This window comes from Dama dama, chromosome 7 (genome assembly GCF_033118175.1).
Source record: "Dama dama isolate Ldn47 chromosome 7, ASM3311817v1, whole genome shotgun sequence".
NCBI classification, from domain to species: Eukaryota; Metazoa; Chordata; class Mammalia; order Artiodactyla; family Cervidae; genus Dama; species Dama dama.
In genome coordinates, this window is record NC_083687.1 from 34628081 (window position 1) to 34645492 (window position 17412).

The 17412-nt window shown below is 39.6% G+C and overlaps 1 protein-coding gene across 2 annotated transcripts; it reads left to right on the forward strand.

Annotated features, from left to right (window-relative positions):
* The first annotated feature begins 2077 nt into the window (after positions 1-2077).
* On the forward strand, positions 2078-17191 carry C7H6orf62 (chromosome 7 C6orf62 homolog). Of its 2 annotated transcripts, none has more exons than XM_061147501.1 (5): positions 2078-3118; positions 6124-6300; positions 7335-7457; positions 12960-13094; positions 15813-17191. In XM_061147501.1, the coding sequence occupies exons 1-5, from the start codon at positions 3077-3079 to the stop codon at positions 15936-15938; spliced, it is 603 nt and encodes a 200-aa protein (XP_061003484.1). In that variant the 5' UTR covers positions 2078-3076; the 3' UTR covers positions 15939-17191. The 2 variants fall into 2 exon arrangements, with proteins under 2 accessions (XP_061003484.1, XP_061003483.1); XM_061147500.1 differs by having other exon boundaries at positions 2079-4455.
* The last annotated feature ends 221 nt before the right edge of the window (positions 17192-17412 follow it).

Consider the following 17412-nt stretch of genomic DNA (forward strand, 5'->3'; position numbering starts at 1 on the left):
GAAGCCAGTCACAAGGACCATGTATTGAATGATTCCATTTATATGAAGTTTCCAAAACAGGAAAATCTATGGAGACAGAACACAGAGTAGTGGTTGGGCTGGAAGAGGCAGGAGCTGAGTGACTGCTACTGGGTATGGGGTTTCTTGTTTAAGTGATGAAAATGTTTGAAATTTCTGGTGATGGCTGTACAACACTGTGACTATACTAAAATCAATTGAAATATATACTTTAAGTCAGTACATTTTGTGGTGTGTGAATTATATTTCAAATAAAGCTGGTATTTAAAAAAACTCTTCTAAGGAGCTGATCATGGATACAAATCAAGCCCAGATCAAGAAGATATGAACCTTTGCTATTTTAAAAATATCTTTCTTTAAAACCAGTGTCCTAAACTACCTGAAATCCTCAGTTTTATCCTTGTGAGTTTTCTGCAGTTATTACTATGTGATTGTGAAAATCAATCAGGGAAGCCCTAGCAAAATGCTGTATTTACTGTTAAGGCTTCTCTGGTAGCTCAGACGGTAAAGAGTCTGCCTGCAATGCAGGAGACCCAGGTTTGGTCCCTGGGTCAGGAAGATCCCCTGGAGAAGGAAATGGCAACCCACTCCAGTATTCTTGCCTCAAAAATCACTGGGATGGAGCAGCCTGGTGGGCAACACCCCATGGGGTCACGAAGAGTCCAATACGTCTGATTGACTAACACACACAGTAATAATTTGGAAATCCAGAAATATATAATCTTTTAGTTGCAAACAATTTATTTTGAAGGGTGGATATAATTAATCTTTTGGTTCATGGGTTAAAAAGGGGGGGGGGTCATTACAGGTAATCTATTTTGATTTTACCAAGTGAAGAATAATAATTTGGGGGAACCAATGGAGTTCTAAAATTTCATCACAGAGTAGCTCATAAAAGATTATTTAGCCTTTGCTTTTGTTGAATGTTGACCTTTGCGGATTTCTTATTTATATAGCTTCGTTTTATAGGTACATTGGAGCTCTGAAAAATGGGACTAATTGCTCTTTGGAGCCAAAGACATGTGATTCGAAGACGTGTGGGTCCGTCCTACACATACGCTCTTCATATTTTGAGGAACCACCTAAGGGACAGGTCCCAGGGTCTAAGGTCCTGAGTGGCGGACTGCCATAAAAATTGTGTTCTACAAGTAAGGTTAAAATGATGCACGGGGCAGGTTCGGCAGTTTTCCTCCTAAACCACAAGAGCAACGCTCTAACGGCGTCTTTCACCTTCTTCGGAGCTTGAGAACCCCCCCTCCCTTCTCTGCGCACGTGGAGAGGGGGGGAAACAGCCACGTGAGACCAACAGGAGCCATTTTCGGCGGCTTAGCCGTTTCAAGTCCAGATACTGGAAACGAACGCTCAATTGCACGAGACCGCGGGGCAGACCCGCAAAAGGCCTGCCAATCAGTGATTTAGAAACAAACTGCGACGAACTGAAACGAGCATCTCCGCCTCCTCTCCCGACAAACACTTCCCTTTTCCTCCTCTACCCCGCCCCACCTTCGCGTTCTCTCCGCCCACTGGCTCCGCCCACCGGCTCCGCCTCTCCCGCGCCCCGGCCGAGTCTGAGGGGAGCACGAAATGAGGGCAGGGCGATTCCATCCGGGTGCTCTGACGGGGAGGGCGTAAGGGCGTGGCTTTATGACGACGGCGGGGGCGGGGCGAGGAGCCAACTCGGGAGCCGGGCCCTCCTGACAGAGGGCGGAGGGAGATTAGGTCGTCCCTTTTCACGCCCCATAGAAACTGCATTCTGGACAAGAGGGGGAGATTTCTATTCTCAAACTCCCCTTTTGAGGCGGGAGTGTTAACCAAGAAGCTTCATCTCGGAGAGTCACCCATTTCAAAGCTTGCTCACACCCTCTGCCCCTGCTCTTCTTTCCTCTCTCCTTGAGAACCATGTAAACCTTCACCACGGCCCGTCTTTTCTCCCCCTTCGCCCCTGCGCGGATGGTGGCGGCCCGCCCGGTGCGCAGCCGCAGAACGTTCGAGGCGGTGCCGGTGAGGGGCGGGTGACGCAGCGGCCGTCGCTGCCATTTTAAGTTGTTTGTTCTCGCTTCTCGTCTCAAACGCGACTCTGCCCCGGACCTGGGAGGTGCCGAGGCAGCCGCTGTCGCTTCCGCAGCCACCGGTGGGGGGGAAACCAGCCTGTGCCACCGCGGACGCTCACCCTCCGCTTCGGCTTCTCCCCCCTGCGGTTCTCCTCGACCTTCTTTCCGAGAGCCGGAGCTCGATCCGTGCGGAGAAGAAAGACTCCAGAGCAGATGCTTGAACTGAAATAACTTTTTATTTTGGGGGGTTTCCTTCGCTGACAGACCCCCTTTAGCGCAGGGCTCCCCTCCCCTTCCTCTCTTCCCCCTCCGCCGCCAGTACAAATCCAACCCCCCCCTCCCCCTTCCTCCTCGTTTCTCCTCTCTTTTCTCTCGCCGTCGCCGCCGTCCCCGCGTCCTTCCCGTCCGCCGCCGCCCGGGGCGCCGAGCCAGACTATGGGTCCCAGGTGGGGGCTGAGCGGCGGCAGCAGCGCGGGCGGCCCGGTCACAGTGCGCACTGCAGCGGGGATGGAGGGGTTCAGTTGGCTGGTGGTTTTCTCTTGACATGGCTCCTGCCCGTGCTGCGAGCAGCGCCCCCACCGCCGCCGCCTCTTCCGCCGCCGCCACCGCTCCGCCCGCAGGCTGCGGCTAGAGGGCCCGAACCCCGCCCGAGAGTCGGTCTGCCAGTCCCGGTCTCCGCGGGGACAGGGAGGGGACTTCCCCGTCACCCACCCCGCCCCAGCCGCCTCCAGTCCATCCCCCCTGTTCCTTCGGGAAGCCAACTAACGACCCCTCCCTAAGCCATCCAAAGTCGGGAAACATGGTCTGTTCAACTTGAGAGCTGAATCCGGAATCCGGGAACTTAAGTGTTGTTGTTTTTTTTTTTTTCTTTCCTTGGGTGGGGTGGGGTGGGCATACTTTAAAAAGTAATTAATATTAACGCAACTATTTTCTTTTCTTCCCACTGATCCTTCCCCTTTACCCTCTCCCGCCTCCTCTACCCGGGCGGGGATTGTTTCCACGATGAAATGAGTGAAAACCCGAGTGATCCAGTGTCTCCCGTGGTGCGAGTGAGTCGCTGCCGCTGAAGGCAAAGGGCGGGAGTGGGACCTCCGGGGGGTGGAAGGCAGGTGGTCCCCGGGCACTGCCTGGGCTTTGGGAGAAGAACCCGCCACCTTTGCCTCAGCAATGTTAACAAAAAGATAAGTCTCACTCCCCACGGTCTTGCACGCGGGCAGATTCATAGGGAACGGTCCCTCGGGGAATGTAGGACTTATTGCAGGACTTGGGGTGTTGGGATCCCGGGCATTAATCAGGTCTAACCACAGAGCCGGAATCATTATTATATCGTATTATATACCCCTTTTTCTTCTGCCATCATGATTCTCCTTGGCAGCAGCATTAGCAGCCGCCTGATGGTTAAAATGTGGGTGATGGGGAAATTGGTAATGACTCCGCTGTTTTTTCTTATGGCTCCTTTGGGCAACAGCTGCCCGCCCCCGGTATACACTGTAGTTGATTGCAGGGAAACCCTGAACCTCTCCCCTTCTTTCTCTACCGATTTTGCACTTTTCTCTTTGCTCACTACCAAGTGTAATCAATAACACGCACTGATAATACATAGCAATAGTGAAATCTGAAATAACTTAAGAATTAATTAGGTACTATAGCCATGAATCTGGCTGGATAAAGTCCAATTGGATATTTCAGTTTCATTCACCTACCCTGTTTTGGTTTTGGGGGGAGGTTATTTTGGTGGCTTTTTTTTTTTTTTTCCTTTTTGATATTTGGAAAGTAAGGATCACAGTTCTCCTCCTCATTCCTTTTCATTATTCCTTCTCTAAAAAGAGGGGAAAAAGATCCGGATGGATTTTAAGGATTGGACTGGTGTCAACTGTGTTTTATTGCACACCTAAATCCTATTCATAGGTTTTTCCCTTCCCCCACCTTTATTTTGGCAGTTAAGCCCAATGTGTTTTCCAAAAAGTTAGTTTAAGTATTTTCTCTTTCCTTCCTTCCCTTCCTTTTTCCCATCTGACCCCAAACCTTTCTTGTCCAAACATGACTGGACAGCAGCTTTTGTTTCTTGACCCTGTAATATGACAGTCTCCTAATATTGCCAGAAGGTGCAGTTTTGGGGTTGCAGTCGTGATTTTAGCTATACAATCATATTAGCAGGAAAAAAAATGACTTGTTTCTGTTGTACTTGAGTCTTAAGAAAAAGTGCCCATAGTTTAGTGACAATTTCCAAAGGCTTTAGTACCACCTGTATTTCAAAATGGGGGACCCAAACTCCCGGAAGAAACAAGCTCTGAACAGACTACGTGCTCAGCTTAGAAAGAAAAAAGAATCTCTAGCTGACCAGTTTGACTTCAAGATGTATATTGCCTTTGTATTCAAGGAGAAGGTAATTTAAAGTTCTTAATGTGATTTAGCACAAGGTTTTTTGTAAGTGTATATTATGTGATTAGGGTTAAAGAGTGGTGGACAAAAGTCTTCATTTGTATGCTTTAACTTTGACCCTCAGTCAGAGGAGTTAGGGTGTAACCATGAATGAAAGGCTTGTGTGCTCAGTGGTTTGGAAATAACGTAATTCTAAAGCTGAGTAGGATCCACTTCTAGTTAACATGGGGTGAGTAGCATTGTAAAACTCGCGTTTTTGTTTTACAATAAATTTTATTTACGTGGGATTATATAGAGAACTTGGTTACTGAATTTAAAGATTATCTGAGGTATATAGAATGTTTGAAAGTAGTAAATTGGAATCAAAATGTTTACTTGCTGAAAGCTTTCTGGTTCTTAAGCTACATGCTGTAGTTTATTTTTTCTCATGGTACATTTAGTGAAATAGAATGCACTTTTATTTTTAGGAGCAGTTAATTACTGTAACGGTTAATTTGTCTTTAGAAGTACAACATGACCAAAAGAAGTGTACACTTTTTTTGGTGTTAGAGTTAATTCCACAGTAAAATAGCAAATAATGAGTTGTGAGTAGTCACAGAAAACCTGATAAAAACTTTTTTGGCAACTTAAAATAATGGACAATTTCTTAGATAATTTTTATTTGATATGAGGTTAGGTTTTGAATATTAAGGAAACTGCTTTGATTTTGTGCTTAAGTTGTGAGCTAATTTCACATCAGAAACACCATCTTGGCATGGTATATCTTTAATTTGAAAGTTTCTCACATATTTATTCCCACTATTAAAGTTATTAGTATTTAAGAACTCTCTTAGCTGCTCGGTATAGCATAAAAAGTGGTTTCGAAAGTGGTTTGTTTTGAAATGATTGTCTCAAGATTGAATATCACGGATTTGCTTTTTTCTTTTTTCGTTAATTGCAGAATTGATAAGACCAGATTTTAATGGACACTATTATAGGTTCACTAGAAATACGAGATAAAAATAGACTAGATCTCAGATGCTGCAAATTATATCATCTAGCTCTTCTCACACCTATGGAAGTCTTTGACTGGACAGTATCCAGACAGTTGTCTTGAGCAGTTCATGAATTTTATAAACTAAATTGATGAGTTCTTGATCTTAACTAAGTTTGAAGGTTTGGTGGACATTTTTTCCTTTCCTTTTGAATATTGACATTTGTAGTTACGTAATACCCAGAAGGAATAATGGAAATTGACCCTAGAGCCTTGATTTTAAACTGCTGAGAGTTTGATTTTGCTGTGTGTAGAACCAGTTGAGTGAATTTGCGTCAGGAGTAAATCACTGTTTTGTTTTTTTATTAAAGCAGGGGTATCTGGTGTTTGTTTCTCATTGTTTAAGAAATACTGTGCAAAATAAGTTCTTGTTATGGTTACCATAATGCTAAAAAAAAACATGCAGTTAAACATTCTGATAATAGCCTATTTGTGTATGGTTGGGAAGTAAGGGGGTTGAGGGAAGAACAGAGGAATCCACCTAGTTTGAAAATCTGTGTTTTCTGTACGGAAATGGCTTCAGTTAAGAATTTTGCTGTGTTAGAATAATGCTACAAAAATTGTATTATGAACTCTGGGTGTTAGAAGACAATGTGCTACCAGTAGGTTAATACACTTTTTTTTCTTTTTTCCTTTTAGAAGAAAAAATCAGCACTTTTTGAAGTGTCTGAGGTTATACCAGTTATGACAAATAATTATGAAGAAAATATCCTGAAAGGTGTGCGAGATTCCAGCTATTCCTTGGAAAGTTCCATAGAGCTTTTACAGAAAGATGTGGTGCAGCTCCATGCTCCTCGATACCAGTCTATGAGAAGGGTGAGTTCTGTTTTTAAGTCTTGATTGGGTAGGCTTTATGTGAGTTAAACTTGCCTTTTTTTATTTCCCTCCTAAGAATGGGTAATGAACGGTGATTGTAAATCTCTTTAAAAATGGAATTTAAATAAAGCATGCGTAACTTTCTTAGGCATTACTCCGTTGGTAATAGTGTACATTATTGTGATTCATGTATTATATTACTGAGGTTTCCTTTTTCAGGGGAGAGTAAAACATCTTGCCCCTTGTAAATACAGAACTTTTGAGGCGGTTTGTCTAAACTTCTGCAACTCATTGAAAGTTACTGTGGGCAAAGTAACATCAACAAGAGGGCTCCATCATTAGTAGGCTTGGGGGGCAGCTGGAGATAACCATGTAGTGGTCTGGAAGAGGTTAATTGGCCTCAATAATCAGCATATGATAGAATTAACATTTCACCTGTAATAAGGTGATTTAGAAGTTCCAGGACACCTTTGCTTAATTAGGGTCTGATTTTGAAGAGTGAAAATAATGGTATAAGAACTTAAAAGACAAAAAATGAGAGCTTCAATTGGAGTTTTCACTGTGCACTGATGAGTTTAGATCTCAGTATGATAACTGTTAGACTGATTGATTATATGTGAACTCTACAAGATAAAAATTAGAATTAGGTCGTAAACTATTCAGATTGTATACAGTCTTGTCACCTCTTAAAAGACATAACACATGGTAGACCCTTAACACAGATTTGCAGCAACTGTCAGGGCCCACTTATAAGTGGATTTTTTTAAATAAATAATTTACAGTACTACTCAGTCTACAGTTGGTTGAATCCACAGGTAAAGAACTGCAGATATGGGGGGCTGGCTATAAAATTACATGCAGTTTTCGACTCTGATCAGTGTCTCTCCTGCCCAGGTTGTTTAAGGGTCAGCTGTATAGTGAACCTTTTGCACTTGTAAAATGTTTTTGTAGTCAGACCCTGTAATTTGTGATATTGCTTGTTATGGCTTTGTTTATTTGAAAGTAACGTTTTGTGTGTGTGTGGCATTTTACAGGATGTAATTGGCTGTACTCAGGAGATGGATTTCATTCTTTGGCCTCGGAATGATATTGAAAAAATTGTCTGTCTCCTGTTCTCTAGGTGGAAGGAATCTGATGAGCCTTTTAGGCCTGTTCAGGTATTTTATTCTAAAATAAATGTGGTGAACACATAAATAAGTTGAAAACTCCGAGAATAGGGTCCAATTTAAGAAATTCCTTAGAAATATGCTTTCTGATAGGTTTTCCTTCAAGAGTCCCTCCTGGCCTTTTTACTGTTGTAGGAATGGACAGCATTTGGAATATAGAATCTCTTGAGATTGAGGTGGTTCTGACTAACCAGTGTGTCTTTGAAATTATGGTCAGAAAAAATGTTTTAAGGTAGACATTTGTTGATTGATAGTGGAGCCCATAGATAACCTTTAGAAAATCTTCTTCCCTCCACCACACACACTCCTAAAATACTTTGTAACTTAACCCTGGTTCTCAGGGAAATCTCATCCAAGAAATGAATGAAGAAACCCTTTCCTAGGAGTTGATTTGCATATAAAGCTTCATAGGAGAAAAGAATTTAGTAGTGGTTCTTAATTAACTTTCCTTGACATTTTGCTATGTTTTGACTTGTCATTTAATGTGCTTGACAATTTCTAATGTTTTATTTAAGGGAATTTATCTGTGTGTTAATGTAATTTTATTTGTACTATATATATGTGCATGGTTGTAAGTACAAGATCCACCAAAATGTTAATTATCGTTAGTTTTAGGTCAGATAAAGTAACTTTTCCTTTTTTAATTAAATAATATATGTTCAATAAATTTCTACAATGAACATACTTACCAATCAGACAAACTAAGAAGTAACTACATTTATTTAAAGACTAAGTATACCAAACTAAATTTTAGAAGGATTATTTTGAACTAATTGCTTCAGTTCAGTTCAGAGTGTCGGACTCTTTGTGACCCCATGAACCACAGCGCACCAGGTCTCCCTGTCCATCACCAACTCCCAGAGTCCACCCAAATCCATCTCCATTGAGTCGATGATGCCATCCAACCATCTCATCCTCTGTTGTCCCCTTCTCCTGCCCTCCATCTTTTCCAGCATCAGGGTCTTTTCAAATGAGTCAGCTCTTCGCATCAGGTGGCCAAAGTATTGGAGTTTCAGCTTCAACATCAGTCCTTCCAGTGAACACCCAGGACTGATCTCCTTTAGGATGGACTGGTTGGATCTCCTTGCAGTCCAAGGGACTCTCAAGAGTCTTCTCCAACACCACAGTTCAAAAGCATCAATTCTTCGGTGCTCAGCTTTCTTTATAGTTCAACTCTCACACCCATACATGACCCCTGGGAAAACCATAGCCTTGACTAGATGGTCCTTTGTTGGCAAAGTAATGTCTCTGCTTTTTAATATGCTGTATAGGTTGGTCATAACTTTCCTTCCGAAGAGTAAGCGTCTTTTAATTTCATGGCTGCAGTCACCGTCTGCAGTGATTCTGGAGCCCAGAAAAATAAAGTCAGCCACTGTTTCCCTATCTATTTGCCAAGAAGTGATGGGACCAGATGCCATGATCTTAGTTTTCTGAATATTGAGCTTTAAGCCAATGTTTTCACTCTCCTCTTACACTTTCATCACGAGGCATTTTAGTTCCTCTTCACTTTCTGCCGTAAGGGTGGTGTCATCTGCATATCGGACTATGAAAATTGTCATTGAAAAAATTTTGCTTTTATCCATTCTAGCGAAATGTCTTTATGGTGCTTTTGGGTGTAATAGACTTAATTGGTATCCTTGTCCTGTCCCCATGGTAATGTTGCTACACATAGCTCAAATAAGTTGTCATTCCTTTTTCTAAGGTTCATTTGACAGTGGGCTAAATAGAGGTGAATGTCCTATGTTTCTGTGTTGTTTTAATTGACGACATCTGACTAAGATGAACGCGCTGGAGAATTTAAGCTCAATATAGAAGACGGGAATGGAAAAGGCATGTTATGTTATCAGGGCAGGTCTTAAACCTTAATGGCGCTGCTCTCCAAAAGTACTGTTAGGTTTTTTGTGTGTGTTCTTCAGTTCAGAATATCCCATTGGAAAAACTTAGGTCTGCTTATCACAGTATGTTTTTTTAATTTCTAGTACCCTGTCTTTCTCTCAGACCTTGTTTTTAAAAAATAGTTGTATTAAAATAGTTTTCTCAAGTATTACTTTTCTTTAAAATCATGGCTGTTATATTGAGTGTTGACTGCTAGGCTGTCTTTTAAGTAAAATTTGATGTATGTTGAATCTTACTTAGTCCTTAAACTAGGTAGATAGTAACCTCCTTTTGCAAAGAAACTATCAGATAGGTAAATAATCCAAGGTCATGCAGTTAAGTGGTAGTCAAGACTTAAGTCTAGACGGACTATAAAGCCTACGCTCTTAACTCACTACCCTGTACTGTGGAAAGTTCCCTGAATGATAAAATCTTTAAATTACAGACTGAATATAAGCAGTAGGATATAGGATTATCTAGGATATAGGTAATATTTTTATAATTAGCAGTGTAAAAATCATACTTCTTTGAAGTAATTTTAATCTAAATATCCTGAGTGAGAAACCTTAAATAAAAATAGCAGGGTTTATTCTCTCAAGATAGGTGAAGGAAAGGCAAACTTGAATTGACACACCTTTTTTTCCTGACTCAAAGCATTTTAAAATCAGAATACTTCAGTAGTGAGATTTAATAGAAACCACAGTAAAGCTGGTTTTCAAATATTGAGTTCTGCTATATTCATAGTTGTGTGAAGTGCAGGGAGATACTGTTACAGTTGGCCTGGTCTCCTCTTTCCTCCTCATTCCTAATGCTTTTGCTGCAGGTTAGCTCTTCATCATGCTATGAAAACATTCATTACTTGCCTTCTGGGAATTGTTTCTTACATGCTGCATATTAGTTTTCTTTTTTGTGTGGACCATTCCTTCCCAAAACTCTGGATATTCAAACAGGATAGAAGTGAACAGGATAGAATTGATGTGCCACAGAAACACAGGCAAAACAGGCAAAGCCTTTTTCAGTCTCACTTAAATTTCTTGTCAGTGTGTTATCTACTGGCCTCTTCCATCCACCCTGATATGTGCCACAGTGAAACACTTGAAGCTGTCTTTTTTGAGCAGCGTCTTGATTTTCACACACTTGTGTTTGTGTAGGTTCTGTTTCCTAGAGTGGCATTTTCCAAATTGCTTACCATTTTTATTTTCCCCAGGGAAAATTATTGTCATCTTTTAAGGCCCAATCCAAAATCATCTGGTAAACTTGCCCTCATTGTCTACTGTTAGTTAGTTATTCTTTCTTCTCATGGCTCTTTTAACAGTAAGAACCCATTTTAAGATTTTTTTTTTTTTTTTTTTACAAATAACCAGATCATATTCTGGGAAAGGTTTGAAGTAAGTTAGGATTTACGTTTTTATGTGCTTTTCCTCTTCAGCAGTATGTGAGTCCCTTAGGATTGAGATAATCTTATTTATATTTGTCAGTATCTAATAACGTGCTTTTCATATAGAGTTCAATAAATGTGCAAAGGTATAATTCAGTATTTTATGTAGAGTCATGTGTGAAAGTGAAGTCGCTCAGTCGTGTCCAACTCTTTGCGACCCCGTGGACTGTAGCCCACCAGGCTCCTCGTCCATGGGATTCTCCAGGCAAGAATACTGGAGTGGGTTGAGAGTCATGTGTTCAGTTCAGTTCAGTCGCTCGGTCATGTCCGACTCTGCAACCCCATGAACCACAGCACGCCAGGCCTCCCTGTCCATCACCAGCTCCCAGAGTTTACTCAAACCTGTGTCCGTCGAGTTGGTGATGCCATCCAGCCATCTCATCCTCTGTCATCCCCTTCTCCTGCCCCCAATCCCTCCCAGCATCAGGGTCTTTTCCAATGAGTCAACTCTTCGCATCAGGTGGCCAAAGTATTGGAGTTTCAGCTTCAGCATCAGTCCTTCCAATGAATATTCAGGACTGATCTCCTTTAGGGTGGACTGGTTGGATCTCCTTGCAGTCCAAGGGACTCTCAAGAGTCTTCTCCAACACCACAGTTCAAAAGCATCAATTCTTCGGTGCTCAGCCTTCTTCACAGTCCAACTCTCACATCCATACATGACCACTGGAAAAACCATAGCCTTGACTAGACGGACCTTTGTTGGCAAAGGAATGTCTCTGCTTTTTAATATGCTATCCAGGTTGGTCATAACTTTTCTTCCAAGGAGTAAGCGTCTTAATTTTATGGCTGCAGTCACCATCTGCAGTGATTTTGGAGCCCAAAAAAATAAAGTCTGACACTGTTTCCACTGTCTCCCCATCTATTTCCCATGAAGTGATGGGACCAGATGCCATGATCTTAGTTTTCTGAATGTTAAGCTTTAAGCCAACTTTTTCACTCTCCTTTTTCACTTTCATCATGAGGTGTTTTAGTTCCTCTTCACTTTCTGCTGTAAGGGTGGTGTCATCTGCATATCTGAGGTTATTGATATTTCTCCTGGCAATCTTGATTCCAGCTTGTGCTTCTTCCAGCCCAGCATTTCTCATGATGTACTCTAGGGGATACCATATTTTATGTTATGGCTTATGAGAAAAGCTACTGGGTAGTAAAACCCTAGACATCAAGGTCTGATGTTTTTTCCATGTTAGTATTTTCTACTGTCTCTGACATAATGGGAGAATAAAGATTGTTTGAACCAAATGGACTAATAATCATTTTTACAATTCACTATTCTAAAATAGATTGTTTAAGGTTTCCAGGTTTCTTGAATTCCCTGTTAGCCTGGTCTTTTCACCTGTCATTTGTCCTCTCCATAGACGTTTTGTTGGATAATCTTCTTAATGTTAAAAGATTAAAAGAATGTTATGACTGACTTGATAACTGTTCTTCATAATGTAAAAAACTTTACTAAAAACTTTACTGTTTTAAAAAACTTTAAAAAAATGTGTATAAAAACTTTTTAAATTTGAGGGGTTCCTGTATCCTTAGATACTCAACTTTGTGAGGCCTGAAGGTATATTTCAGGTGTGGTTTTACTTTTCATTTACTCCTCTTAACTGATGGGTTAGAGCCCTTTTATTTTATAGGTGAGGAAGCTGAAATTTAGAAAAGTTAAGGGGTTTGCACAGGTCACGTAAGTAGTGAGGTGTGCAGCTGGGATTGGAATATAAATAGATTTCTTTCCAAGAGCCATCTGTAGCATTCTTTGTTATGTAAGAGAAAGATGGGTGGTGTTACTGGACTAAGTACTAAAGTAGGAGTCTTGAGCTAAGTGGGTCTGAAAATCTTATTTAATGATATTTGGCTTAAAAGGAGTATTAAAATTTAGTCACTTCGGTATAGTTTTTCTTGAAGGTCAAATTATGAAGTGTTATGCAAAAGAACTTTCTGTGATGAAATCTTGTGTATCCCAAAAGATTATTTAGAATGGTGGCCACCAGCTACCAATGAGACTATTGATCATTTGAAATGTGGCCAGTACAATTAAAGAACTGAATTTTCAATTCCATTTAATTAATATAAATGTAAGTAGCCTCTATTGGTTACCATATTGGAGAGCACAGCTGTATGCATATGGGTGCAGTAGACGTTTTAGGTAGTGTAACATGCTTGTAGTTACATGTAAATGTCTTATTTCTTAGGCCAAATTTGAGTTTCATCACGGTGACTATGAAAAACAGTTTGTGCATGTACTGAGCCGAAAGGACAAGACTGGAATTGTTGTCAACAATCCTAACCAGTCGGTGTTTCTCTTCATTGACAGACAGCACTTGCAGGTAAGCTGCTGTTGTGGGTTTTTGTTTTTTTTTTTTTTTTTTTTGGTAAACCACACAAGGGCTCATTTTAAAACTTTACTGGTTAGTAAATTGTTTTCTGTATGTTACTTAATTCTGATTTGCCCCTTCAGTATTGCATTATTTTTGAAGTTGTTTAAAAACCAAGAAACAGATGTCCTGACCATAACCTGGAACATTGGTTCCCAAACTGCTGCATGTTAGATCTACATGGGGAACTTTTCTAAAAGTCATGATTTCAGTTTGCAGTAATCAGAATCTGTATTTTAAATAAAATCCTCAAGAGATTGATAACACGTTTATGTTTTGAGAAGCACTGGCCTAGATCTTTTAAATATCTAAAAGGATGAAAGCACATCTGTGTTTTAAAGGTCCACATGTATTTTAAATAAGTACTTCCAATTTAAGTAGCAATCCAAGTATTCCAAATTGATTTTTATTCTGTAAAATGTTTATTCTTAACCTAAGCCTAATAAATGTCATCACTTAGAATTTATAGTGGGTAATAGATACTTTGTTAATTGTTAAAAATAGCATCATTGTAATTTATTTAGCATTCATTCAGCAGATGAGTGCTAAGTGTCAGGTATTGTATAGCGGTGAACAAGTTAGAAATTCCTGCCCTATGGGTTGGCATTTCATTGTGGGAAACCCTAGAGGTAGGTAAGTAATAAATACTAAGAGAAAAGAGGGAATTATATACTGTTTGGTGTGAATTCTTAGGTAATGTCACCAGAGAAGGCCTCTTTGAGAAGGTGATTTTAAATACTTTTTTTAAAAAGTACGATATTAATTGCATTGTGTACAATGTTTTTGTTTTTATTTGAGCAAGTCTGTGCAAGGTACTGGAGAATTAGAAATGGGAGTCATACTGCCACCTTCATGGAGCTGATAGGCTATTTGGGAAGATTGTACATTTTGTACCTTATAGAAAGTAATTTTATGGTGTAGTTACAAGTAAAACTGGGAGTTAAGAAAATTAATTTCACTGGAAGCATGTGGTAAAACTGATAGAAAACCATACAATTTAGGTGGGGTGTATTTTGTTTGGGGCCTTTTTTGTTTTTAGTTTCTTATTTACCTTAGTGCTCCTGTGGTGAATATTTTTTGGTTGACTCTCTTATCCTTTTTAATTGCTTATAGTATACTTTGGTTTGAGTTACTTACTGAGAAAAGACTGTAGAGCAGGATATTCGAGTAGTGTCTACAGTTGACCCTTGAATGACAGCGTTTCAACTGCACTTGTCCACTTACACGTGAAATTTTTTTGATAAATACATACTGCTCAGTCCAGTTGGCTGAATTCATGGTTGGTTCAGTCAGCTGATGTGGAACTGTATATATGGAGGGAAGACTAAATTATACATGTAGATTTTCAAATGCATTTAGGGTCTGTGTTCCAATCCCTGTGTTTAAGTGTCGTGTCATCTGTACATAATATTTTACACATTTATGACATAACCTTTTTTTTTTTTTGATACTTTTAGGCTATGTGGTTTATCTGGATTTTTTCAAATTTTTACAAATATCAAATTTTTTACAATATATTTATTGAAAAAATTTACTTATATGTGGCCCTGAGCAGCCCAAACCCATGTTGTTTAGGAGTCAACTGTATTATGCACCAAACTCAATACTAAGATCTTTCCGTGTATGAGCTCATTTAATCCTCATAACAGTTTTTTGATGTATAGATATTACTACTCATTTTATAGTTAAGGAAATCAGGAAATTAAGAAATTTGATTGAAATCATCTAGCAGAGATTTGCCCTTTATATTCTAACATAAAATATATGATAAGGGCTAGACCAAAAATATTTTGAATGGGAGGTGGTATAGAAGCTCATGCCTAGAATTCGGATTCTAACGTACATGCAGTAACTTACTGGCCATGAGACCTTGGACAAATAACTTCTGTGATCATGTTCTTTTCTATAAATGTAGTAAATGAAAGTCCTAAGTTTTTAAAGTTAAAATGAAAAAATATACATGTATGGATTCTGCTTGTAGGTATGTAGACTGCTTCAGACATTGGCAAAGTCCACCTTCTGTTCCTTTTGCCTTTTATTTTTTAAGAGGTGCTATAGTGAAAAGATGCAAAACTTTGAAGGCAGTTCTGGGTTCAGACTTCATTGTCCACTTACTAGCAGTAGTTTTTTGTGAAAGTACCTAGCCCTTATCTATCAGAAGTTAGATGTTAAAATGGTAACTGCTTTTTAAAAATACTTAACGAGTGTGATTTATCTGTTAATACTTTGGGCTTGTCCTTTACCTCAGGATGTGCTTAAATCTCTTAACCTATTTCTAATTTCTCTACCTTCTGCTCTCACCACATCTGCTGTCTTTCTGTATACAAACGTGATTGCAAACCTCTATTCAAATCTATCTCCATGATATGCATTTAATCCTAATTTCTTTTAGCTAGTAGTCTTGACTTTCGTAACTTTTTAAAGTCTGCATAAATTCTGTAAACATTTAGTATCATGTTGACTCTTCTTCTGTGTTTCGTATGTCAGGGTTCTGTCCTGACCAGACCAAGGTCCCTGTGAATAGGGACCATGATTTTCTTGCCTTACTCTGTGTGCTTTGTTACTGTGTTCTTAAATGCTTAGTAAATTGTGGGAGATTCTCATGTGATAATTGGCCAGTTACGTTGAGGTCCTTCTTAAGAATATTCTAAAAATTTTTTCCCTTTCCAGACTCCAAAAAACAAAGCTACAATCTTCAAGTTATGCAGCATCTGCCTCTACCTGCCACAGGAACAGCTTACCCACTGGGCAGTTGGCACCATTGAGGACCACCTCCATCCTTACATGCCAGAATAGAGTGCTGACCAGCAAAATGGAGAAGATCAGAGAGTGCAGCAGCAATTTTTTTTTTCTTACCACTTGATTCTTTTAGAGTTTAAGAAAAATGGACTCATGCACAGAACACTATGCATTTTGAAACTCGTTCATCCTGGATTTTTTTTTTTTTTTTTTTAATCATTTGTATCTCAGAACTTAAATTAGATGTCTTCTGCACGGACTGTGTGAAAGAAGATGCTTTGCATATTTGCTGCACTGCATCAGCATCTTACTAAAAATGTGAAATGAAAGGACAATTGTACACTGAAATGCTTAAATGTTTCTGAAAGCACAAGGTGATAGTCATTTTTGATGGTCTTTCCATTTGTGCTGGTGTTGGCCTCTTTGACACCTGTCATCAGTATTTGGAGGGTGAGAAGTGAATGTAACAGGTATAAACAACGTTTTTAAAACTTATAGCTTTGCTATAATCACCGTTGTTCAGAGCAGTGTCAGATTCATTCTAATGGCCAAAAGTGGTTGTTTAAAAAAGAAAAAGATAACAACCATGGGAAAGAAATCTTTTAAAAGCATCTCATTTTAGGCAGTCTTGCCTCCTGTATTACTGGGTCATGTTTGTTTCCTGGTACTCATAAATGTATGTATTTTATTTCCAGATCTCTTTCCCCAAGTTGCTGTTATGAAAGTATTCTGCTGAGTGTGCACACAGTTACACACACGTTAAAGCAGATCTGGAGTCTGAAGTAGCTAAGCAGCTGTGAAACTGAGAAATACATTCATAGCTGCAGAAACCACAATAGGGAGAGGACTTTCCTTTTGGTATTTGTTTTTTTTTTTGTTTTGAAGAGATTTTTATTATAAAGAAAAACAATTCCAGTGAATTGTGCAGAAATACTGGTTTTTACACCATCCTAAAGGAAAACTTAGGGTTTTTTTGATGTAGAAAAGTTTATTAAAGTTGGGATCTTAAATTGTGCGGGGAGGAAAAAAAACACCATTGAGTGTCAAAGTTCTAAAAGCAGAACTCATTTTGTGCAATGAACATGAGGAAAGACTACTGTATAGTTTTATTTTTCTTTTAAATGAAGAAAAGCTTTGCTTAAGGGTTGCATACTTTTATTGGAGTAAATCTAAATGATCCTACTCCTTTGGAGTAAAACTTAGTGCTTACCGGTTTCCAATTGTATTTAGCTTCTGGTTGGAATTTGAATAAATGAAAACCTAAATAAAATAGGTGAAAGTTCCCTGACTATTCAGGTGAATACACAAAACTCGAAGTGGTAACTTTTCTTCTAAGTCACTTGGGTACCTGTTATTGAGACCTTAGCCCATGGCTAAACCATAAACTCAGAAGTTGGGTTTGTAATTTCAACAGGAATTGGGAATCAAAGACATTTTGTCAGCTTTTAACAATTACCATCCTGGCCTTATACCTGGCTTCGTGGAAAAGACAAAAATATTGTTAATTTCACAATGCACTTCCATGTTTTCT